This window comes from Balearica regulorum, chromosome 4 (genome assembly GCF_011004875.1).
Source record: "Balearica regulorum gibbericeps isolate bBalReg1 chromosome 4, bBalReg1.pri, whole genome shotgun sequence".
Taxonomy (NCBI): Eukaryota; Metazoa; Chordata; class Aves; order Gruiformes; family Gruidae; genus Balearica; species Balearica regulorum.
The window spans coordinates 21336799-21362472 of record NC_046187.1 but is presented as its reverse complement, the minus strand read 5'-3'; the positions used below and the strand labels follow the sequence as shown (position 1 = coordinate 21362472).

Here is a 25674-nt window from a genome sequence, read left to right as displayed (position 1 = left end):
GAAAAGTCTAAAGCTGGTAACGGTCATGCTTGAAAAGACAGACACTGTCAATGTCACTTCCAAAGTCTTTACTTTAGCTTTACTTACTGTTATAATAACCCCTGGCAGTTGAAACTGAAATCCGTTTCCTTGCTAAAAAACGTTTTGCCATCCATCCTTTGCAACAGTGCTTTGTAAGAGTATGACTTTGCTCATCACAGGGCTGCTGGCATTTTACAAACTTTGATGTCTGCTCTTTTTTTAACTGAACACATGGCAAACTACATGGGCTTTGCAAAAATTTTAAGAGGAATAGTGGCATCGCTAAATGAAGCTATTGAGTAGAAAGGGTTAAAACAAGAAGAGCCAGAGATGAAGATGAAGAGCCAGTGATAACTCTCAGCTTTCCAATTTGCAATGATCTGTGGCATGCTGTGGTTAAACCAGAGCTTGTTAATGGGATTGCTGCTGTGTCTTAACATTAGCTCTTACGAAAGCAGTTAGGCCGTTTCAAGAAACTCCTGTGTCCGAGAGACCGAGCCAGCGCACATCCGTCAGCTGCCAAAGGTGGTGAGCACTTGGCACGTGCTGTAGGGTGCCAGAGCCCCCACCTACCATCTCCTCCTTCCTCTACGCTCTGCGTCCCACCAAGGAATCGCTTTTGCCACCAGGAAATGGGACTTGGGTCTTTTAGGGTCTGATTTCCCGTCTCTTTCCAAGGGCTTTTTTTAGGGCTCCCGGCTCCTGGTGAGTCTCTACTGCAGACGGGGCAGCTTCAGTTTGAGCAGAGAGGGTATCTCCAAACACGTAACTGGGGAGGGGGAAAGGAAGGGGCCCACTGGATCAGGCCCCAGGTTTCTTATAGCGTCCTGTCCCTGTCAGGGGTCAGCACCAGAAGTGGTAGATGAAGGTGCCAAAAAAATCATAGCCTTAGTGATGTGGAATGAGTTAGTTGGATGACGTTAGCCAGCAATGCCCTCACCGTACACCAATACCAGCCAAGGCACACCCAGAGATGGTGACAGCATCTACTTTTACAATGCACTATCATCACTTCAGCGTGCCTGCCAGTGCAGCATCCTTAAATCGCAAAGAACTGCCAAGGCCATTAGGCCTGGTTGGTTTTGCTAATCTTCATTTCTGCTGCAGGATCTCCTAATATTCACAGTTTGTAATTGTCTAGGGACAGTAATCAGTTTGACAAGCAATAGCTATACCAGTTCTACAGTCATTAATTAACTTGCAGCCTCCTGAAAAGAATGGGATGGGTTCTGCTCCCTCTGAAGTCAATGGCAAAGCTCCAGAGACTTAAACAGGATCAGTACTAGTCCCACTCTCTTTCTTCACCTCCCACCTGTGAAGCCTGGGTAGGTTTCTCTGTTATTCATCTGGCTGTGTTGCACTGAATAGCACTTACAAATCAATTACACTATTTTTGTGGAAAAAATGCTGTTAGCTCAGGTAACTGTATCAGAATCTAGTCTTAAAAATTAGAACACAAGATTACTAAAATGCACATAAAACCTTTGTTACATTCCTGCTCAAATCACTTGGGTTCAGTTGAGGCCCCCAGACCTGAACATCAGGAGTTGTCTTGAGCCAAATGCTGATCCACCATTACCTGCTGCCACTTGATTTAAAAGTGCCCCCAAACCTCAATGCCATCATGCAAGAAACTATACAGAACATCAAAGCTCATTTTGACATCTGCAGTACACTGAAGTTCTTAAGATTCAGAACGTTTCATGTTTAACAGTAGCCCTTTTTAAAAAAGCATTCGTGGAAGCAAATTTATTGCACAAAGTTAGCATAGGTTAGGAAATTAATGAACAGCCATAAGGTCAAACGCGTGTGCCTTTCTTGTGCATTGAATGAAAATACCCTAGTGATACAGTTCAGTATCTCTATTTCTATCATAAATAATACGCTGCCATATAGTACAAAGCGGGGGGTTTCCTGCTTGCATTATAACCATCACTTTTTTTCCCTTCCTAACAGATCCTTTACTGGAAAGGAACGCCTTCATTGGGAGTGCAGACCTGACAGAGTGCTGACATACTTGTGCTTGAACACAGCATTATTCTGTAATGATTCAGCCACGTTGCAAGCAAGCAAAAAAAAAATCCCATGGAAGTGGCAGAGCAGAACGGAGCCACCAACAGACAGGAGGTGGCAGAGCTCCACACTCCCCAGGTCCTCCTCAGGTCCTGCTTAAATGCATCTGCCTCTCCCTCACGTAAGCATCAGGACATCAGCTTACAAACATGGTCCCTTCCCACAGCCGGAGCAGAGACAAACACATAGATGACAAGAGACTTTCTACAGCAGAAACTTCTGTTAGGTGCAACTGACTCTACCTGCTTATTTTCCATTGCTGAAAGAGCAAGAGCTTCTAGTTTCCCTACACCTTTTTCTATTATTCTTTTTTTTTCTTTCTAATAGCACATATAAAATGTATTAATGCAAACAGCAAAACATTTCTTACAGTATCTAAGCTCTGCTCTTTGGAGCTGACCTACGCTCCTTGCTTCAGCTGTCATTTTTCTTAGAAATCAAGGGCAGTTTTGCTTTATTTTGCATTTTTTTCCTGAGCCAGTGCGCCACTGACCACATTTCTCTATGCCATTTCAAACGAGAGCAGCTTTGGTGTCAAAGGCCATTTTAGCTTCACTTACCTTCAGAGATGTTCCTGTTTCTGAAATGAATGGTTTAACAAGGAAATGTGCTGACAACAAAGAGAGGAATGGGTACATCCGACAAAATACACACACAAGACCAAAACAATACAAAAGCAAGGAGACTGGGAAAAAAAAATCAAAATCAAAACCACTATGTATGCTTTGAGTAGAACTGACAAGGGTCTCTCAAAGTGAATTTGATCGCTTATGGAAAAAAAGCCTCTGGAAAATGGAAAGATGCATTGAAATGAAAGGAAAGGGAGGGGATCTTTTTTTTGCGCCCAGTTCCAAAAAAAACGAAGTGTGTGTGCGTGGGGAGAAAAAAAAAAAAGGCAGAAGAAAAAAAGAAAGAAATGGGCCAAAATAAGCCACAGAAAATGGAATTCTCACTAGAAAAATTAGAGAGAAACTCCAGCACACCTTGTGCGTTGTACATGCTGACAGAAGGGTTGTTATAGACCGCCGATTCCCCGAGCAATGTATTATAAGGGTTGTTAGTGCCATGAGGACGAAGCAGAGCATTGGTTATAAGATGATTAGCCATGGCTCCTGGAGCAGCCCGATAGAAAGACAGAGAAAAAAAAACAACAAAAAAGGTCAATCAGGCAAATGTGGTATTAAAAAAAAGGGAAAAAGAACATTCAGAATGACAACAGTTGAAATAGTCCTGATTACAAGCAGCCAGCTAATTAGACTTGGAAAACTGTATGCCACTAAAGCAGAACAGATGTTACTGACGATGCACAAATCCAAACCAATGCAAAAGAAAATGTATCAGAAAGCAGATAAGCTACATTTACAGTGGTTCCCCAGTCGCTCGGAGTGTAAGCAAGGCTATGCCCACATGCTTGGTACAAAGAAAGAAAGGAAAATGGCAGCCTACACAATGTGGGGGGAAAAAACTCTCTGGAAAGTGCCAAATGAATAATAAAAAAAAATATATAATGACTAACGGAAAACAGCACATTCAACTCCCACTATGGGCTAGAATCTCTTTTACCAGTCCTTCGCAACACATCTAAAATTGAAAAAGCAGAATTACAAACAAAGGATGGAGACTGCAGCCTCTCCAAAGGCTCTCATCACTTACTAGAGAGCAGCTGTTTCTCATGTCTAAGAGGATGAATTTCACTTCAGCTACTGCTCTGGTACCACTGTCAAGCACATCCACAACCACCCAAATCCACGCTTAAAGGCAAGAGCACTGTGGCTGCATCAGGCGTTTCTATCAGGAGCGAGAGCGGCTATGGAATCGCACATTTCAAGGCTCTCTGTTTGCCCCACAAACATCTTGTTTCCCCACTCCCGGACCTCTTTGCTGTTGTTTCCAAACACTGAGCCATCAGTTGTCCTCCCGCTCTGGTTTATCCCTGTGAGTTGCAGCCTCTGGATTTGTACTTTTCAGGATCATCACAGCTTGGCAGATGGCTGCCAAGACCTACCTTGATTCCTATCGCAGGCATCAACCCATGAAGCAAAGCCTTCCCCACACCTGTTAGCTGACCTACAAGGACCAAAAAACCTCTTAAGTCCTTGCTTCCAATCTCCTCTGGGATCCAAAGAGACGACTGACTCAAAAACTTTCCCCCAGAGCCATTCCCACCACCATCAGTAGAGACCTAGAGCAGAAATACTCAAGGACACACCACGTTTTTTACCTCCACGGCTAAACTGTTAAGACAAAACCTTTCCACCAGGAAAGCAAGTCTTTGGTGGGACAACTAGAGCTAGCCAGGACAGGGCTGTCAGAAGGCTCAGGTTACCAACAACTGTTGGCCGTCACCAACAACTGATAGCTCCAACCCAAACAAGCGACCGAAAAGCCAATCCTCAAACCCAGCAACCCTGACAGGGACACCTTCATCAATGGCTGGGGCTTGGAGACCCCTTTTGCCTTTTTTAGGGGTGGAGGTGGCCCTGTGGCATGGCAGAGGCAGTCTTTACGAGGCATGTGGGGTACTGGCTACAATCTCTTCTCTGCAACTCATAACCTGATTTTTCTTTCCTTTTCTTTCCTTTTTTTTTTTTTTTTTGGGGATGAAGTTGCTGAGGATATATAAGCCCCAAGCACCTCTGGCTGGTACAAATCCCCTTAGTGGTGAGCTCTCTAAAAGCTCACACCTACTAATTATTTAATAAAAAGCAAAAACTGGCCAAACCTAAGGCTAGGTGGAGGCCTCCAGAGCTGCCTCCTGCTGCAGTGGTCGTATGCTGGCCTGGCTCCATTGCCCGGGATGGCATTTCTCCATGTCTGCACTGGTAGAGGAGAGAGCAGACCACTCTCCTGCCTCTCCCTCATCCTCCCCCAGCCCTTCCCAGCCCCAGGTGTATGGCATTAGTGGATCACTTAATCGGTCTTTTGAGCACAGGACAAAGTAGGAGGCAGCGCTGTATGGGGGCTGCATGCCAGGGAGGCTCCTCGACACATGCAGCTGGAAAAAAAAGACTTGTTTTCTCTCACCTGATATTTTTGGCTATGCTGATGGAAAGCAAGATGAGCTGCTGTGTTTGGAAATAAGGAAACAAAGCTGTCTCCTGTAAGAAAACATTATATGAACGCTTAACTAAGCAACCTTGAATGTAACTCATAGGTAAATGAGTCAATTCTTTCTTTCTCGTAATGTATTTTCTATCAATCTCACATACATCTGGGATGAGGGACTTTAGAAACCACTCCTCTTCTTGCACTAGTTTTATACCAGCATGAGTACTAAGTCCATTAAAATTGTTTCTGCTTTCATCCCACTTTTAATCAAGCTGGGCAATAAAAGATACAAAAAGGGACACACTTTTATGCAAGTAACAGGACTGTCCAGAGTTAATGCCAGCCATAAATTCAGAAGTGATATAACCCTCCCATTTGAGATTTAACCCAATCTCCAACTTGGTCCCTATGAGATTTGATACGGAGAAGAACATACCCACCATGTGGTTTTGAACACTTTACCTTGAGGCATCTTTAAATCCTAACTGCCAGAAAGAGCATCTCACTCAATATATTGCCCGTCTGATTGTGTCTAGCAATCCCTAGCAGGCGGGAACAAGCTGATCCCACCATGGCTGGGAGGTCGAGCTGTTTCACATGGGGCATGCTCTCACGGTGTGACAAGGGAGGAGAAGGGACCAATCTGTGTCAGCACTTAGCGCTTTGCCTACCTACATTCGCTAGGGCAGTGGCCTCTGAAGTGAGTTAAATTCACATAAACCTGGCTCTTCCGAGCTGTTACAAACTTCTTTTCTGGCAACTTTTAATGCAGATACATGATTGTGACTATAAACTTGGCAAAAAGTTGAAAATACAGAACAAGTCATTTTTGATCTCTCAAGTGCGCAAAAGAGGGGGCTTGGTACAACGAAACAGCCACCCATTCCTGTATGCAGCTACTAAGCAAAAATACTGCATCTTCTACCTTCCTCTCCCTTGATTGCTAAGGGCATTAAGATTTTTTAATTTACTGATCAAAATGCCAATTCGATGGCAGTCCTGAGTAATTCTCCTGATGCAAATACAAAACAAACGCACTGCTAACATGTTCAGCTACCTTTCAATACTTTCAGAAACCCGACTGGGCCCTAAGCACTCTGCAGCAGGTTCCTGTCACGGTGGGCTGGCCACAACAAACTTCACACTCTCTGCGGGTCACAGTAAATGTAACCTTTGGCATCTTAAAAACCAAAATGATACGTAGGTTGTAGTCATTTATTTGGGCTCTTGTTTCTCCCTAACTGCTTTACAGCTGCAACATTCCCAGCCTCAAAGGATGCTGAGAGAGGACTGCACTGAGGCAGTGTTAAAGAGCCTATAGTTAAAGCTTTAGATAAAACAATAATACACCAAACAAATCCCCATTATTGGGTTTCTCCTTCCCGGGAGGGAGAAAGAAAAAGGTAACACCAGCCATACATTTAAGCATCATCCTGCCTTTTTCATAACACTTTATCATTGCTATAGCAACCAACCAGGCTATTAGGAAAAGCGATTAGGTCTGCAGACAAGGCACTAGCAGGAGGAACAGGGACACTACCAAACTATGAACCCGTTTGCATGAAAATAGCCTTGGTAATAAACAGACAACAAAAACCCAGTAAAGCAAGCATGGGATCAAAGTGGCATGCTCTCCCAAAATACCAGGAGAGAAAGCAAAGAGGCTTATTCTGCAGCCCCGTGTATGGGTGCGCAGCAAAGGCCGGATGCCGGGGCTGCGATTGCAAAGGTCAGTGCGTGTCCGAGGACCTGAAAAGCAGAAAGAGCAGGGCTGTGGGTGCCCATCAACCGTCCTGAATCTCATCCCCAGCAGAACGCTCCTGGGACATGACCCTCGGCAGCTGTCTGGCTTGGTGTTGGCGATGTGCCCAAAATCCTCAGCAAGCAGCAGTTGTTCATTGTTATTTATTCACTTAACGGCTGGATCCTTGGCTCTCAGCATCTGTGGTGTGACACTTACTTCTCTCAGCAAATCCCGTAGTCCTGTGTCGTCCTTGCTTCCCTACATTTCAGCAATAATATTCCCTATACAAATCCCTCCTTTGCCGTCTCCCGAAGCACCTGAGCCCAGCACACAGCCACCACTCTTCATTTGTTTAGTTAGTTTAGTTGTTTTATTTGTTTCAACTCAGCTGCATTGAAGCACCTTTGGTTCTGCTAGTTGAAGACACCCTACTGAAAACAAGTGTACTCTGTTTCCAAACACCTATCGTGCTGTCTACATGTGGGAATGTGAATTTGGGGTTGGGAAAAAGATGGTGCTTCAAACCCATAGGCTCACCTGGGCATCTCCTTGTTCAGTGCAATGAGATCATCACAACCAGCAAACAGAATTTAACAGCAGAATTCACACCTCTACAAAAATATTCCCTACATCCACACTGGTATAACTACAGCCCCTAGTCTCCTCGTTTCCACTGATATTCAACCAAAGATTAAAGTTCAGTGCAAAATACAGCTACCAGGTCAACTCTGATATCCAAAATGACATTAAAATTCAGGTTTCTGGCAATGCCAGTGCTCAGTTCAAGGTTTCTTGATGCCAGATGTCCTCAGGTGAAGGATTTACACACTGTGATCATGAGGAGAAAAAAAAAGATGCTCTTACAGAAGGCAAGTATTAGCTGGGTAAAACAGAGATACTCCTGCTCCTCTCCCAGCATCCAGGAATCTCATGATCCAAGTACCGAAGATTCAGCCTTTCTTATCAGGTTTAAAAGGCTATGAGAAGGCATGGCCTGTGCTCAGGGTGCAGAGGGGCATCTGGAGGGCTGCACTTTTGACTTGCAAACTGAGAAAATCTGATAGGGAAACCACCCAGGATGAAGAAAACGAAAATCCCACAATTTTTACCATCATTGTAAGTACACACAGAGCATTCAGATAGCTAGTTAGCTGCTTTGTGCACCTGTGAAAGTAGGTATTATTTTAATGACAGTATGCAACCAAATGGTACCTTTTTCTTCCGTTTCTAAGATAGAAATTTATGTCCTTGATGCAGGACAGCACTGAACGCAGAAATAATTTTTTTGGAAGAGCTTGGTGTTATGACTGTAAGGGAAAACTGTACCTTGTTAAACACAAGTATGATTTATGCACTCATGAAAGCAAAGGATGAAAATGATGATGACAAGCACGTGTTGCCATACTCTAGACTGCATCATTCAGGAACAAAATTCAAATAATTTCTTGTGGGCAGCTGGCTGACAAAGCCACACAAAGGCATTTAGGTTAACTTGAATCATCTGCATGGTCTACCCAACAGGAAGGGAAATGGATCCAACTGCTCCTCTGGACTTTCTGAAAAATAATGTCATTCAGCACGGCTCTACCAGGCTGAAACGGCTTGAGCAGCACTGCTTTAGCTGGGACTATCTGTCCACAGATAATGTCCAACACCATTGTGTATCTTCTTTGGCTTCAGTCTTTTCAATTGCACGCCAAAATCAGCTCTATATCCTTGCTACGTGCATTTTAGCAGGGTGGAAACTCATTGGGGACGGGGAGATTTCCCCCACCACCCAGCAGATGTGCCAGAAGTACAGTTTTGCTGAGAAAGGAGACCAAACCAGTTAACAAATTTAATCGGATCAACTAGTGAATCAGCTGAATGCTTCAAAGATGTGCATACAAAAATCAGTATTTTCCAAATGAAACGTTTTCACTTTTTGTTCCAAGAGTAGTTTGTATGAAAGCTGACTTTGACTTCTCCGTATGATGTCATCTTTTCATTAGAGTAGAAACATAAATAAATAGCTTAGGAAAAGCACATCGGAGTTGTAACAAAATGTTTCATTGACTCTGACCCAGCAGTCCCAAAATTTAGTTTTTCTTGGGCTTTTTTTTGTTTTCAGAAGAAAGAAACCATAACAAAAGCACGTATTGCTGTTTTTGGTCAACCTTAATCTTTCTGTTTTCTCCCCATTTTGCTAACCACGCAGCTCCCTTCCCACAGAGCTAGGGCACAGTGCTGTACTCCTGCCTGCTTTGCCTCCTGAAGCACCCTACTTATCTTGCTGTTCACAGCCACCATAAATCAAGTCCCTCAACTTCTCACACTTCATATACTTGACTTCAGACCACCCTGCAGACACAAGCAACAGCCGGGGAGAACATGGACCATTCCCTGAAGCCTGAGCTATCAGGGAGCACAGTTTAGCCCAGACACCAACGATATGTTTAGAGATGAATCCTCTCCTAAGTGTCCATTAAAAAAATCCACAACATATGCTGCCTTACCCTAACTGTAGTAAATAACTCATCTCCTTAACTCAACTGTTACTGAAATAGCCTCTCTGCACTGATTTCAGTTTGTAAATTCTGGCTGGCTCTGTACATCACTTAGCACTAACTTATGTATTCCACTTTACTCACGGGGAAAGAATATACATTCAAAGTAGGTTTTCAGGAGTCAAAGCTCTAGTCTTCTTTATGACTTTCCTTGCCAGTATTCAGTAGTGTCCTTTTCTGTGTTACAGGCAGAGTTTTCAAGTATTTAAAAAATCCTGGTCTTCCACGTGTTCACTTGCAATTTATTCCAATGATGAATGCAATTATGAAAAGCGAAATCACACATATTTGCTGGAGGACAACAGGTATTTTCAGCACTTTTCCTGGCTCCCTCCAACAAACGCTCTGACGTTTAGATTTATCGAGCTGTGTTCTTACAATAGTCAACAGGAATCAGTTAATAAACTTCAATAAACCTCCCTATTAAATTTCTCTCAAATAGGTTTGTTGTCACTTGCAGCATCTAATCTATTCATTGAGAAGCTATTAATACTGACTGCAGTGAAATGGAGTTTCAGCAAATGAGGTTGTTAAGCTCTGGGCCATCTTCTGCCAAATGAAACATCCCGTGCTTTTATGCAGAGACAGGGGAGGGAAAGTATTTCTTTGCCCCTTTTTTCCTTCTTTTCTTCTGAAATCATTTCAGATGACACACTTCTGCTGGATTATAATCTGCAGGCCATGTTTGAAATGCACAGCTAGTCTACATAAATTTATAAATATTTCCCCACTCACTGATTCCTTCTCAACTGCCTGGAGCAGAAACATTGTCCCAGGATGGGACTTTTCTTTTTACCACCACTACCCTTTCCAAGGGTTTATACCTCGTTGTACCTTGACTATACACATGCATTATCCCTAATTGTTCCTGCTTATTCTTTTTCTCGTTAGACCTGAACTTTTACCCAAGATGTGTGGAGAGCTCTGCCTACGGTGGAAATTGGACCATACTTAATAGGAATCCATATAAGCAGCCATGCTTTCTTCCTTCCTCCTTCACAGTCATCATATTAAGATTGCTCTGCAGCAATACTCTGCTGGATCTAATACTCCCCAAAGCCTGCTCTGATTTCAGAAATTGCCTTGCCCTTACTTTTCCTCTTTAAATCTGATCCACCTAATGACTGAACTTCCAATTATATGGCTGTCAATCCTAAAATCAAAGCCAGTTCATAATACCTCCCAAAGGAAGAATGTCACGTCACTCACTGAAATCACTGCAACAAATCTCAGCTAACTCAGTCCCAGGCAGCAGAGAGGCAAAATAAACCACAAGACAATCGACAGTGGGATTCATTTTGCACGCAGGCAGAAGTAGGAGTTAAATTCCCTAAGTTTTGATCATCAATGCAGAAAATCATAATTTTCCTGGCATAAAAGGTACAGCTGATTGGAAAAAAAAAAAGGGGGAAAAAAAACCAACAGCAGAGGCAATTTGCTAGTCCAAAGGGATGCTGAGTTTCTCTTACAAAAAGAAAATACTCCTCTGCTGTCATTTACCTGGAATTTCTCTACTTCGTATGTGATTATCAGGATGGGTCATTCTGAGGCCAGATGCTGACATTTAGCCAAACCAACAGTCGCTTTACAGGGCTGCAAAGATTTATGGCTTGCAAACAGCAATCCCTCTCAGCTGATTCGGTGCAACCGCATGTGGACTACTCCCTCCAAATACGCCCTCCACCTGGGCAATGGGGCCCAGGCAGGGGTATCCGTGGGGTCAGGGGAGGATGTGTGTAGTCTGTACAGGTTACAAGAGAGAACAGAAGAAGAAGAGCACAGGGGATGAAACCAAAGAGCTTCATCAGGAAAACGCCAGTGGTGATGAGATAAGGAGGTAAAGGAATGGCCTCCTTCACTGGGTAAAATGGAAATTTCAAAGTCCTGATATAAATCTACTATGCTATTTCTTTTGCAGGCTCTCCCTGGTGTTGTGAGCACTACTACAAGCATCTGTGGTGCTGGGACAGCAAGCACTCTTGAACACCGATCTCCCTAGTGAAGAACAGAAGCTGCATCACTCAAGAAACTGTGGCTGGATGAGATGCCAGAAAACAGCGCGCAGGTTCGCTCTGGATTAGTGGAGAGATGCTGCCAGGGACTCTCACCCTGCTTCTTGACCCTTGATTTCCACCAAATAGCCAGGGGACACTTACAGACCTCCAAAAACTGTTACCCCCTTCTCAAGCGGCAGTCCAGACCAAAAAGGAATAGAAACCAAACTATTCATACTCCAGAGGTGGGAGGAAAGCGGCATTGCTGTTGTTTGTGGCTAAACCAGAAGTCTCCAGGCTCCAGGACTGGTGAATCCCTTTAAACAATGACTAAATTTCCCAGGACTGAGGGCTTTGCTAGCCAGTGGGAAGGGAGGTGCTCGAGGGCAAGGACTGCTGTATCCCTCAGGTTCATGCAGCACCTTGACCCTGCTGGCTCAGCAATGGTGAGCGAGGACGGTGTTAAGCACTCTGCAAAAAAGATAGGTTCTGGGGAAAAATGCCGTGTCTCAGATTTAAAGCAATGATGATGAAGAAATAAGATTTGCACATTGTCAGATGATGGTCACAGAGGCTGCTGCCCCTACCAGGGCCATCCTGGGCTCAACTTTGAGAAGTCCTCTGCACTTACCTCCATAAAACCCTGAGCATCACTGTAAATGGAGCACAAAACATTTAAAGCATCTCCAGGCGAGCTCAGATTTAAACAGATGCAACTCTTGTTCCACATCACATGCCCAGTCATGCAGTGATGGTACTCACAAGAGCAAAGTGTCTGCAGGAGACAGACACTTTTCTTTAGTCCAATTATTTCTGAACTGTTTAGTGCTCAGAAAAAAAAAAAAAAAAAGCAAAGTATTTTTATACCCAGGTATATTTCAGTGATTTCCCTCTAGGCATCTGCAGATGTATTCATGAACAAGGAAAGCAACTGAAGGCACCTTGGACATCCTGGGAATCTGCTGCACTGAACCTGCCTACCCAGGTACAACAACAGTAACAAGAATAAAAGACAAAAAAGTGATCTGGCAAACTTGAAAATATGTTTAAAAATTGCAGTGGTCATCACTAGCTCTGCCTGCCAACCTGTGTGTTTGTACAGCCACAACCTGATAATTTAAAATGAAAAAAATCCCCACACCATAAAACCATCTCTCTGAAAGACATGACATGAAAAATGACTGACTTCACAGGAGAAACTGGGGCCCTGTTTGCTGCCAACTGTAAAAAGAAAAGAAATGGAAAGAAAACAGAGGAAGTATTTATTCTCTGTTATCTTTAAGCCACAAGAAGTGCCATAGGTGTTACTCAGAGCAGGTAAGAAGCATTTAGACAGACTGATAGATCAGTTGATGGCGCCCTCTGAATATCCTATCAAGATGAGTAGAGGCGTTTCCACCTCTCCCAGAGCTTGTCTGCTTGCTATTTGTTCTATATGCAACATAAATTCAGCAGAAATCTGACTGTCACGCCGGTCACGTCAATCCATCAAGGAGTGAACGAGCATCTTGAGAAAGACTGACGCATGACAACAGTAGCGCTTCCATGGTCCAAATTTCCACCCGCTCTCTGCTTTATCTAGGCACCGGCAGCAAAGGGTCAGCATTGCAAATGGGTACAATGAGCAGCAATCACTCTTTGAAGTGTACCGGGGATGGGGTTTGAGATCCCCAGGGGAAACTTGACTTAATTTTCCTTTTTCCATGTTGCTGTTTCCTTTTCTTTTTTTTCTCCTCCTCTGCCTGTCTCTCCTTTTAATCACACCAAACTCTACCCTGTTTTCACTGCTGTATTGCCAAGTTATGTCCAGACCATGACACCTACCACCCCTGCAGACAGCTAGACTGAAGTACCTTCATCTTGCAACACTGAGATACACCTGGCAACCCCTGAGCAGAAAGGGAAGATTTGGGGACAGCAACCCAAATCTGACTCACTGCTGTGCCCCAGTGCTAACCCGCAGCTCCTGTCTTCTGGAGTGACAATCTCCTACCAAAGTAAGAATTTTACCTTCTACTGTGTTTTCTAAATAACTGCTTCCTAAAAATGCAGGATAATACGGCCACCTGAAGATAATTTAAAACTTCACCCACCCTCCCTGCAACACACACAGTCATCCCTGCTGAGTTAACAGCACAGATACGATTTCAGCCTGGAAATCACAGCTTAATTATATTTTTGGGTGGGTGGGAGGAATTTGATGGGAGATTTCATTTAGGAAACAATCAGGTCTCGGTTGGGTTAGAAATCAGGATATTAATGTTCTTCATTTTAATTTTCCTCTCTGACTCAGATTCCCACTGTTTGAATTTGAGCTCAATTTGTTCTGTTCATTATGAAGAAATCCACATGAATTTGACATTAAACTGATTATCTCTGAAAACAGTAGCAATAATTTCCCTTTTTCCTGTGTACGTTTCAGATTAAGTCTTTGTGGTTGATATAAAAACGCAGGGGAGAAATAATAAAGCAAAGGAAATCAAGTATTTATTCTGGAGCGCTACTTAGAAGCTGAGACTTGCAACACTTACGCATTTGGGGAGAAAAAGCCAGGGGCAGGGACAAACAGTGCCCTCATTTCCACTTCCCATTTCAGCCCATTTGCATGGGAACAAAGAGGGAATGAAGATGGCTTTCCTAGCCAGCAATAATAGCTGATGTGCCAATACTGGGGATCTCAGGGCTTTGTGATGACTGATGGGGTTTGCTGGCATGGGCATACTCCCTCATGAACAGACCCTTAGAGCCACAGGGATGAATTCATATTTAAGACTCACCATCCTGCAGGAAGAGCTGCCAGAGGTCCTGAGCTCCAATCCTGCACCAGCTGTCATGGTCCTGATGACCCTGATAGGCCTTAGGGGCCCCAGTGAGACCCACAGGGAAACCACACACCCTGCTCAGCCCTGGGCACCCAGTCCTGGCCTTGTGCCTGTCTCCTGGCTGGACCTTGGACCTGGGTTGTAGCCCCGTTTCCAGCCTTGTCTCTGCCAACATCTTCTGCTGCTCTGGGCTGGACCCTGGACCTGGTTCATCTCCTCACCTTGTCCAGGGCACTGCTACCAGCACCCAGCTCTGCCTGCTGGCTTAAGCCCCTGTGGGACCATATCCTGTCAATGAGGGCATGGCTTCTTCTTGACTCCCCCTCAGCTCCCAGCTCTTCTCCCTCACGAAACAGCTCTGCTCTTACAGATCCTTGATGTTTTTTGTCCTTCAGCCAAGTGGAGCAGCAATGTAGACCACCAGGAAATGCCTCCAGGAGACCTCTGTGGATGAGGATGGTGGGGATGGTGTGCAGTGCTTTGAAGGTGAGGGGACATAAAGTACATATGCATATAGCCAAAAGACAAGAGGTGCACATACTCCTGTTGTATAGCAAGACTATTAAGGAATAAACTATTAAACTTGCTGCCTAGTTTGCAAGCCAAGACTCAGAGCATTACAGTGGGAGTACAGCACTTGACCCAACACAACAGACTTCTGGAGTTTCTGTTTTCAAAGAAATCTAGTGGCTTTACCCCTAGCCCATTTACTTCCCCAAAGAGGGAAAAACCATTAAGATGCAGTAACCATTTGCCACAAATGAAAATATAGTTCCCCTTATCTGCTAACTTGAATGGATATACATAGCTCCATCAGTGCATTTTCCTATAACAAAGCACTGCCTCATACAAGTGACAAACTCTTCTTTGTCTCTGCTGCTCTCAAGCCTCACCAAAACAAGGATCACTCCTTTCTTTAACAGATAACTTCCATTTTTCCTCTGGGAAAAAACACAACAAAAAACCAACACCAAAAACCAACCAACCACACCCTGCCAACTTGAAAACCTGAAGGGTAACAAAGAACCATATAGTTCATGATGAAGTTTCTTCTCTCTCAGTTGTCTCATATCTAAAGAGAGACAGTAATTTCTGTATTACCTCTCACCTAAGACATGGATAAAAATAGGCTGGAGTTGCATTGCTGCTTCATGTTCTGACTGCTTGTTTGCAAGGCTGTCTGAGCTATCCAAGTGCTTTTTGACAGTAACGCTCGGAAGGTGCAAACAGACCTGTCCCTCATGCTCCTGAGGTGGCCACTTGGATGTACCCAAAGCTCGGGCCCGTGCTCCACCATCAGAGCCCAGCCATGCTCATGCTGACAGCAGTCCCCTGCCATCCACTCCTCTTGCCATCAACACCATGCTACGAGACATCCCTGATTTCCCTTGCTGGCTCAATCCATGGATACAGTACAGGTCCATGATTAGATTACCAAAGCACAAGTACAGCAGAATTGGAATAACAGTAATGCTGTTAACTGCTTTTAATCTCTAGCTCTTTTTAAAAACTGTCCTTAGTCCAAGTACCAAAAAATTTGCTGTTTTTACAAATGAAATAGTCATCTGCTCTGCTTTCTCCTCATGAACCTAACACAAAGGAAAACTGTCTGCTGCTTTCCCTTTATACCTTCTACTTTTTAGCCTTCAAAGCTGTAAGTTTTACAAAAAGTCCATCCTACATGTATCCCTTTTGGTCCAGTTTTTCAGCATTGCATCGAAGTGCCTGTATCAAGACCACTTACACCAAACACCCTACAGGTGTAGGAGACTTCTTTTTTTCTGCTCACGAGGTAATCAGCTTGGTTCAGCTTTTACACCCCTCCCAGTTTTCAGCACTGGAAAAAGAAATGTAGAGCACAGGGTGGATGTGAAACAGATGACAGAAATGTCCAGCCAGACTCATGGTGTAAAAAGTTGGGCAAGGTTGCCGAGTGAGAGTGCCAGGAGCAGGAATTCCCCTGGATCCTGAAACAGAGTTCATGACCATAGGGTGGACTGCCATGCTCTTCATTTGGTGGTAGAAGAGGAAATCCATAGCCGGTTTCTGTTCCCTTCCTCCTGATTTCAGTAGTAGAACAACCCCAAATACACACCATTACTAAGCCATAACAAGCAGCAAGGGGAAACAAGCCTAAAACATTTTCTAATCTGTGATTAGACGTTACCTTCAGGAAATATCTGAAATGTTTGTGTATATTTTAGGAGTCAAGAGTAAGTATACTTTTCATTACAGAACACATTATATCAGGCAAGTTTGCGGTTATGCCTGAAATTCCTGGTATAATAAATGAGAATAAGAAAAATAACATTATGGCAAATTACTTTGGGGGGTAGTAGACAAAGAGGATTTGGCGCTGAAAAAAGCCATAAGCACTGTGGTATCTGCTAAATCAGAAAAAGACATAGTTACATGTCTAAAGGAGGAATGCACTAACACAGGCACCATAAGTCTGACTGATGCCCAGGAGCTTCATGGAGGAAGAAGAGGGATGGTACAGAGAGATACTGGTCGTCATACAGGAGTACAGATAGCTAGAGCAGTCTTGCCTGGGATGTTATCAAGTGGCAGGGGACTGTGAGTACTGTGAATGTGATCAGGGAAACAAAAGGCTTAAATGAAAAAGTAGCCCATCGGGAGGATGTCTGACTGCTTTCTGCTCCCACGACAGAAACGTGAAAACTCAAGGCTGGCCCAGGACATGGAGAAGTGGAGTTGGGCCAGGACCTGGAGGAGGGCGATTCTGGGGAGAAAGGATCTCTGTTTTAGAAAGGGGGCTACTGTCTGCAGGCTCTGGGAAAAATACTAGCATGCAAAGAATGTTCAATTTGGGATAATACAGATACTTTAATGCAAAAGGTGTCTAGGCTGGGAGAGCTAGAGAGGGACTTTTGAACAGGTATGCAAACCTGTTGTATCAACCTTGGGCAGGGAAAGCCACTAACCATACAATTGAAGGCTCGCACTTCACTCATCTCAGCTTTTATTGCAAACTTGTAAATAAAACATTAGTGATACAGCTCCTTTAAGGCTTGATACATATTAAAATATTAAGAGGAAGACAAGAACTGTGAAAACTGCACTGCCCCACTGGTTTGTTCAGGCTGCAGCTCTCTCTGGAGAGGCTGAAGAAACAACTTATCCTCTATGCAAAGCCCTAAGACCACGAACATTTCTTTTCAACTGGAATAAACAGGATAAAGTGTGAAATATCTAGGGCCCCATGCAGTTGGGATTACTGTTGATGTCAGGTATATTTTCCTAGCAGAACTGACCGCCTGCTGCTTTTGAGATGCTAACTCCCAAAGAAATGTTTTAACCTCCATTTTGCAGATACTTCTGTCTAACAGAAAAGAAAAAAAACATCAACAAATATTGTGCCTGCCAGTGTGAAAAAGAGGGAGGATTGCCCCTGTATAATAGTACAACTTATTCAAGTCATTTAAGTGTCCCACCTAAAAGGCTTCCCTTCCAAGCCGGTTATCAGGCTGCTTCTGTAGTCAGTGATGAGATTCACACCCTTCGGGTGATTCATCTCATCCAATGTTACACAAGGAAAATAGCTGGATGAAATCTGCTTTGAAGATGCCTCCCCTGGCAGTTCATTTCCCAACTGACCTTTAAATAACAGGCACATCTAGTAACAGGCTTTCGCCACACTGGGATGAAGATTGCCCGCCTGAAACCTCTTCACAGCTTTCCCAATTTATGGTCATGCTCCCTTCTTTGCACTGAAAAAAACCCTAAACTGAAAAAGGAGAGATGCCTTTCTTCTGCCGACAAGCCCAGAAGCTCCTGTTTGTTACAGCATTTCCCTTTGTAGCCTCGTCTGCATTGGAGAGCAAGTCAACTTCTGCGCTAACTAAAGGAGTGAACATTTCATACATAACACATTTTGGTTTGCCGCTGAGACAGAGTGATGGATGGCCAAGGGAAACAGTAGTTCATGCTGTAAACTTTGTGCGACAACCAACCCCCTTCTAAATTAGCCCTGGAGAAGCCTGGCTGTAGCTCTCCAGTCTTCAATGCAAAGACAGAGAGAGATGCGAGGGCAACGCATGTGGATAAATCAGGCATTTGCAGTAACAGCATCTTACAGCCTTCTTTATCCATGAATCTTCAGTGCAAAGTGAAAATAGCCTGGCACAAAAACCACCAGGGAGAGGAAGAAAAGTACATCTCCATGTTAACTAAACTGCCTTCCCCTTTGCACTGATTTGGGCAATATATATAATGTTCAGAGCACTGAATCGTGTACCCCTAGTTCCCCAGTACTCAGTAGTCAATATTACTAACAGCACAGTCAAAATCCTTCAAGTTTATCCTCAGGCAAAACTCATCCTAAAATCAGTGGGAATTCTGGGTGAATAAAGACTGAATAAGAATCAAAGTCCCAACCCAATTCTCAGTTGATCTTTGCAGTCCAACCATCAGGACTGGAAATACTTTTGGTTTTCACCATCATGAAAAAACAGCTGGGCCCAATAATCCCAATTCTACACCCTTAATTCCAGCATCAGCTGGGCAGATACACAAAACAGAATTTGGCATCTGGTTGCTCACTGCTAAGCCATGAAGTAATTGTACTGGAGGAGAAAGAAACCAATCTCTGAGGCTCTTTTTCTGGTATTCCCTTACCATCATTTTCCTGCAACTCCCTGAAAAAGACTTTTTTCTAAAAAAGCTGTTCAGATTTCCTCCTGTGCCAGGCACACATTTTGTTTGGCATATATGTTTCTGATAGCCTTTCCTCCACAGATGTCTATAAAAGACCACATCAGTCAGTTCTTCAAACTAGGTATATCATCAACGCAGACAATTTTGTTCCAAGCACAGTTTTTTCTTACATCTATGCTCTGCTGTTCATTTTTGCTTCCATAAAGATGACAGTATTGGTACATACCCAGGACAAGCAGGACTCCTGTGATGCTTAACACAGGCTGTACAGTGCCATAATGGCCCATTTTCACCATCAGCAATGAGGTCTGACACCTCAGCAGGTTCTGGCACTAGCAGTTTGCTGAGGGAAAGGGCAGATTTCTCTTCAACTTCATTTATCTTTTTTGCTTTTCCTAACTCCCTTCCAGAAATGACAATTCTTGAAAATGCATGTGTAAAAATAAAGAAAAAGGAAAAAAGGCAACAACCACCACAAACCCCAGGTAACATTGTAACATTTCTTATGTGGGAGAATAGAGTCCAGTGCTGTTCGAGGTGAGAAGGGGAAAGGGGCATCACATTTCAGACTCCTTAAAACCATCACAAGAGTTAGAGATATGAAAAATAGTTTATAATTACCTCTGTTGAGTGAAGCTGAACTGTTTATATCTCCAGTAATAAAGGAAGACTCGGACTGCTTTCGAACTGTGTCATTCCACATCCTACGAATCCGGCTCTGAAGAGGGATTGAACCACAGCAGGTAATGAATTTTTAGCAGCTGCATATAGGTTTCTTTCTGCCTCACTGAAGATGGCTATTGGCATGTCTAGGTCAGGATGAGACTTGCTTCTAGCCAGCTGTAAGCAAGGGGTTGTTGTTTTGCTACAACCCACCTTTTGCATGCCAGACACTGCCTGCCTAACTTCATAACACAAACGTCTATCTCAAAGAAGTGCATAATTGGATTGCTTACATCTTAATTAAAAAAGGAATAGAAATCATATATGAGAGAAACCCAGACCCATGCGAGCTACAGATTTACCAATATAGCACTAAATAACGGAAAAATAACTTACACACAAAAGCACACATGCTTCCTGTACTAACTCAGACAGCTTCTGTCTTATTTTTTATGAAGTGTAACAGAAGACTTGATCTGTGTCTTGGTGTCCCTGAACGAACAGAAGTTTTCTATACCTACTATCCATCTTGAGAAATACTGGGGGGCCAAACCCACAAATGAATGAATTCTGTTCCCCTACTGGTTTTGCCATCTGTGGTATAGCTTCTGCTGCTGGAGAAACCGTGTCCCGAATACGTTTGCCTTCTGTTTTTTTTTCTCAAATATGCTTTGGAGTATCTAACTCTGTGGCTTTTACGCCACTGTCTTGCTCCTCCCCAACTAGATCTTGCAAAAGATCAAAAAATTAACCATTATGCATCTTGTGAGCTCCTCGTGTGAAGATGACTGGGCAACTCAGGTGTCCAGGGGAAACTCTCCCTCACCTCACCTCACCTCTCAGACCATGATGGATGTGTCCCATGGCTGCGTGAAAGTGGTGCTAGGCGGTCTGGGGGATCGGGAAGGCTGGCTCCCACTGTGACAGACCATGCTTTTCCTAATTGCTAAAAATCCAGTGCTTCCTGTAGTGGGATCTTAGCCATGCAAGATTTTCCAGTGCTTACTCATGTGGTCACAGCTGAAAAGTGCCTCCCAGTCTACTCATTAACTATGTAGTAATGGCATCTCCTAATCATGCATTAACCCTCTATAAACGGAAGCACAATGTGACATGAGGCCCATGTACTTCTACAGAAATTATTTTTCACCTGGACATTTAATCTATTGTATTTCTCTGACATGATCCATAGTGGATTAATTATTCTGTTTCCCAAGTGCTTTTCAGAGAAAAAAAAAGGGATCTTAGGAGTTTTCCTCTTCATGAACTTCTCTATTCAGAAGTTAGGAGCCAGATGCTTTTAACAACTCAGACTGATCTACATCCACTTTCCATCACCCATGTGAGGTTTCTCCAGCCTACGATAGTTCTCAGGCACTTCCATCCTTCCAAGGTCAAGCTTCTTCAGGTAAAATAATCTTCCTGGGTACCTCAAACCTCACCTGCCACGAGGGTACTATTGCCAGGAGATGCAGTTGACCCTCAAAAGGGCTTGTTTTCTTGTGCTGAGACTGCCAAGAGGGAGGGCCCATTAAGGTGCCTCCTTGTCAGAGAGGAGGGCACCTACCAGGTAGCTAAGTTACGTAAAACCAAAGGCTTTCAAATCAGCTAACTAAATGTTGCTGGATATAGTGAGTTTTGGACATTATTGATTACTGTGGGATTTGATGGCCTACTGGAGAGAGGCTCCATGTCCTATTGCTGTTATTTGCCCTGCATAACATCCACTCCTGTGTAAATGCCAAAGGGGAGGTCTTGGATGACATCTTGGAAACCGTTGAAGAAAAATAATATTTTGCTCCAAGACATAAATTGCCAATTAGGTTTTCCTGGGAGGTTATAAATTGTTACTTGCTGCATGTCTTTCATAATTTAATAGTAGAATTGTCATGTATAATTACTTCTATTAGTAATACTGAATAAATTTGTGTTTGGCTTCTATTGATTAAGAAGTAAGCTTCTTCATTTTATATGAACTGTTCATCCATAATCTGCATCTGTATGTACAAGTTAGCTCAAAAATTGCTAAGTGCACAAACTACACAAAACCTGAATTTTCAGGTGACCAAAGTGTAACAAATCCAGTAACTTAATAAGATAATCTGACCCCAATGGATTCTCCTAAGAGGTCTAATAAACTAAGGCAAATTGAGTGAGGTAAGGAATTGATCAAACCACCAAATGCCAGAAAGTAAGCACTTTCACTGTGAAGGCTACTGCAAGACTCTTGCTGCCTATTTGGTAGCAAGAAAAATACTTGGTTGTTATAGCATCATTCCTGTATACAGCAATAGTGGTGACAACAACCTTCAGCTCGTGATTAAAGGACATACTCAGATGTAGCATAGCTGACAAAATGCTCCCAGCTCCTGATTCCCATGGAGAATGGGCAGGACAGCTCAGGTGATGACCACCCACCCACCTGCCTCTGGAAGGCAAATTTAGACTTTTTATTCTCATCACAATTATTTAGAAGGTTCTTGCAGGGGCACTAATTGCCATCAAATCCCAAGAGAAGCCACTGTGTTGAATTCAGGTCTGGGAGGGAGGGAAACCTCTGTGGGTACACTGGGGGGACACCTAAGGCAGCTCCTTTGGTGCCGAGAGGTTTCCTCCCAGCATAGCTGTGAAGGGTATCGGTGTGGTGGCACAAAGCATTGGGGCATGGACAAGAAGTGCAGGTTACCTGTGAGCCTGTGGAATATCTTCCAGGTGTCCGTGACCCCGAGGTTTTTCCTGAGCCGATAGAACTCTCTGTACTTTTCCCACTACAGCAATGTGTGCGCAGGCATTTTCCATACTCTTTACGTACCTAGCCACAGAAAGAGCAACAACAGTTAATGGGCAGCTCCTCCTCCAACCCATCATCTTCCCTTTTTTCAACATGGCCCCTGATTTTTCCTCAGTGGTTCATTAAAACGATAGCTGCTGCAGTCTATGGGGAAGAAGCCTATTACACCTTGCAGCTGAATGCTTGCGATATGTGAGCTCACTGGTTACGATGGCGTAAGGGACTGGTTTTATGCAGCAAAGCTGCTCGTTGACACCAGTTGGTTGTAGCTGCCTCTGAAGCACATCAAAGGAGCATGGGAGAAACTACAGATACACTATGACTGAAAATTAATATCCTCATAGATTTGATATGAACTAGCATATTGGCTCGTCAACGTACTAGAAGTTATTGCTTCTGGCAGGGGACTAAGAAGAAAAACTACAAAAGAAATACGTAAGGTCTATTGTTTATTTCGGTGTTTTTTAAAAAAAATATTTCTTGCAGTCAAACTGAAACTCAACAAAACTGCAGAGCCAGCAGCCCTAGAGATTATATTCCCAGTGCACAGGGGTGGCTGGAGCCTGCTCTCCCACAGCACTGTGCAAGCCAGTCATGTTTTACATGGGCATCGCAGTCAAACTGGGTCAACTCCTTGCCTGGAGTAAAGCTGTGCCACCTCCTTTGCTTCAGAGGAACTACGCTGACTTGTGCCAGGGCAGGATCTAAGCTCTGACTGAGCTTCAGGTGTGATTTTTTATGGGCAGCAATACCCAGAAACCAGATGGGATAAGACTGAAAATGAGCAGACTGTACTCAAAAGCCCAAACCAGGTCACGTTGCCCATCGTCAAAAAAATAGCCAAAAAACACCATGCATGTCCAAAACACCAGTTGAGGTTCCTTGGAGCACACAGCCATGAAATTTTGCCAGACTATCTATGAGCATTTCAAAACTCTGTGAAACAATTGCTTAAAGAGCAAATTACAGCTTTTTCATTAGGCTCTTCCTTAAGCGCTTGAGACAAATACAATACCACGAGTGCCCAATATGCTCGAGTGCCTAATCAATCCTTTGCTGAGAGAAAATAATTCAATTGCTTTAATTAGCCACCCACTGCTTGCCTCTCTGCAGCTTTTTGCTGATTTTCTACTCTATGATAGATAGGAAAGGAAAGGATTTTTTTTTTTCCTCCTTTCAAATAATTCCTCCCTCAGCTCTTGGTCAGAGAGATGCATGCACCCCACAGCAAGGTACTAGCTACATTCTCCTTCCCTCTATGCAGCCATAAATCAGCAGCGATCCCACAGTCATCAGTGATGGTTTAAGGGTGTAGACTAGCTTGAGACAGAAAAGAGAATGGTTCTTCCATGCCGAGTGAGCACCTTGATAGCCAAAGGAGGCTGCGGTGCCACGCTGGGATGCCAGGTTAGAGACTGACCCTTTGCGAGGTGCATTGGAGGCGAGAGGATGGACCAGTGAGAATGGTGCAGAAATTCAAACTCCTCATCAAAGAGGCATCTGCAGGTTTAATTAGCAACGGTGATGCTTCCTACATTCTTATTATCATCCTGCCTGGAAACTTTCTAGCTGAAAGTTTTGGGATCATCATCAGGCAGCTGCATCTAGATAAAGCTTTTTTTAAGATGCACAAATTTGAGATGAAAGGACAAGGACAAAACTCTGAACCTCAAAATTCTTCCTTTGGTTTCAAGAATTACATTTTCACACAGCTCTGCAGATCCTTCCAGAGACATCGCTCGCAGAGCTCACTTGCTACGCTGAATTTTGCTTACATTTTCATAGGTCAGATCTCCCTTCCCTGTACAGGAAAATGTGGGTAACACAGGAGCAAGCCCAAGGCTCTCGGATGGAGAACACACCTCAACATATCCCTGACTTTACCCAGTACGCCATTTCACCAAAAGCCACTGGTTACGCTGAGAAACTGGGACCCAGATGTTTCCAAGTATAAACTCTTTCCTATGTTTATATTGGTTAAAAAACCTGCCCTTTGAAACCAAGATGTACATAAAAAATTATCAGCAGACATGCACAGAATTAGAGAGCTCTGTACTACTGAATTTCAGTGGAGAATAAAATGGTTATTAAAAATATTTATTACTGATTGTCAGAGGCTGTAAGTTTGATCTACATATACACACAGAGATTTTTATTTTTATTTTTTTTTTTCTCAGGGTTTACCTAAATTACTCCACTGTTATCTTGCAAATGTTAATTGGGGCATACTTCAAGTTCCACTACGAAGCACTTACTGCGTTACTTTGAGGAACACTTCCAAAAGCCCACATTAGGACCAAGCAATACAAAGGCTAATGACTGTTACAGAGCACAGGTCCTTCACTTAAAAAAGTGGGGAAAGTAGCCCCATCAACCCATATATACTGCTACAGAAAGGGGTGTTTTCCTGCAGGGACTGCAAATGAGGATGTAAAGCTCCATTTTGCTTGAGCGCTCAGCCACACGAGGACCCTCCAGATGCTCATGGAGTCCCTCCCATCTTGCACCAGCATATGGGAAAGAAAAATCTGGCCGACAGCAGGCAAAGCCCTTTTGCAGGTTCGCTACTGTAAAGCTCTGCAAACTGCCAGCTGCCTTTTCCCTTTCCTCTGACCCAGCTGCTGAAATGCCACTGCCACATATCTTCGTTATCACCTCATTCCCCTGCATCTTGCCGGTTTCCAGTCTAAATACCACCCTTATTAGGTTCATGGAGATAAATTTGCGAGAGACGAATTCAGGGCACACAGATGATGTTATCCTGCGGTTGTCAGGCAACAAAACACCCCGTTACCACCTCTTTTGCTGCTGGGAACTGTCTGTCTTACCTTTTTCTGGAGGACACAATGGAAAATGAATATAAACATTCCCTGCAGAGAATTGAATATGGTGAAGAGATACGCCATGATGACTGTGCTTTCATTGATATACATGAGTCCGAAGGCCCAGGTCAGTCCTAATAGGCAGAGTAGGGCTATTGCACCTATAACCCAGGACCTGTTGGGAGAAACAAAACAAAAAAACAAAAAAAAACAAAAAAAAAAAAAAAAGAAAAAGGGATTGGTTTTTCATCTACAAAAGAAGGCACATGTCTACAAGCAGGAAGACTTTGCCGGTGGTTTTAGCAAAAAAGAAAATAGTGTATTAAAATGGTTTTGTCTTCAAGTTGGATGCAGTTTACAAATCTTCAAGCTTGAGGAAATATATGGAAAGGAAAATGTTATGAGCATAGATATTTATCACAACCAAAGCATATTCATAACCACAATGTTTCTTTTCTTTTTTTTTAATGTAA

The 25674-nt window shown here is 43.5% G+C and overlaps 1 protein-coding gene across 7 annotated transcripts in view; it reads right to left on the bottom strand.

Moving 5' to 3' along the window:
• ADGRL3 (adhesion G protein-coupled receptor L3) overlaps window positions 1-25674 on the bottom strand; it is a 524509-nt gene that overhangs the window by 12429 nt on the left and 486406 nt on the right. For 6 of the 7 annotated variants that reach the window (XM_075751366.1, XM_075751367.1, XM_075751368.1 and 3 more), the window contains 3 exons: window positions 25208-25376; window positions 22275-22400; window positions 19547-19643 (listed from right to left, as the gene is read on the bottom strand). In XM_075751366.1, coding sequence (XP_075607481.1) covers window positions 19547-19643; window positions 22275-22400; window positions 25208-25376 — 392 coding nt within the window. Of the gene's footprint in view, window positions 1-3077; window positions 3207-19546; window positions 19644-22274; window positions 22401-25207; window positions 25377-25674 lie in introns of all 7 variants that reach the window. The other variant, XM_075751372.1, reaches the window with a different exon arrangement.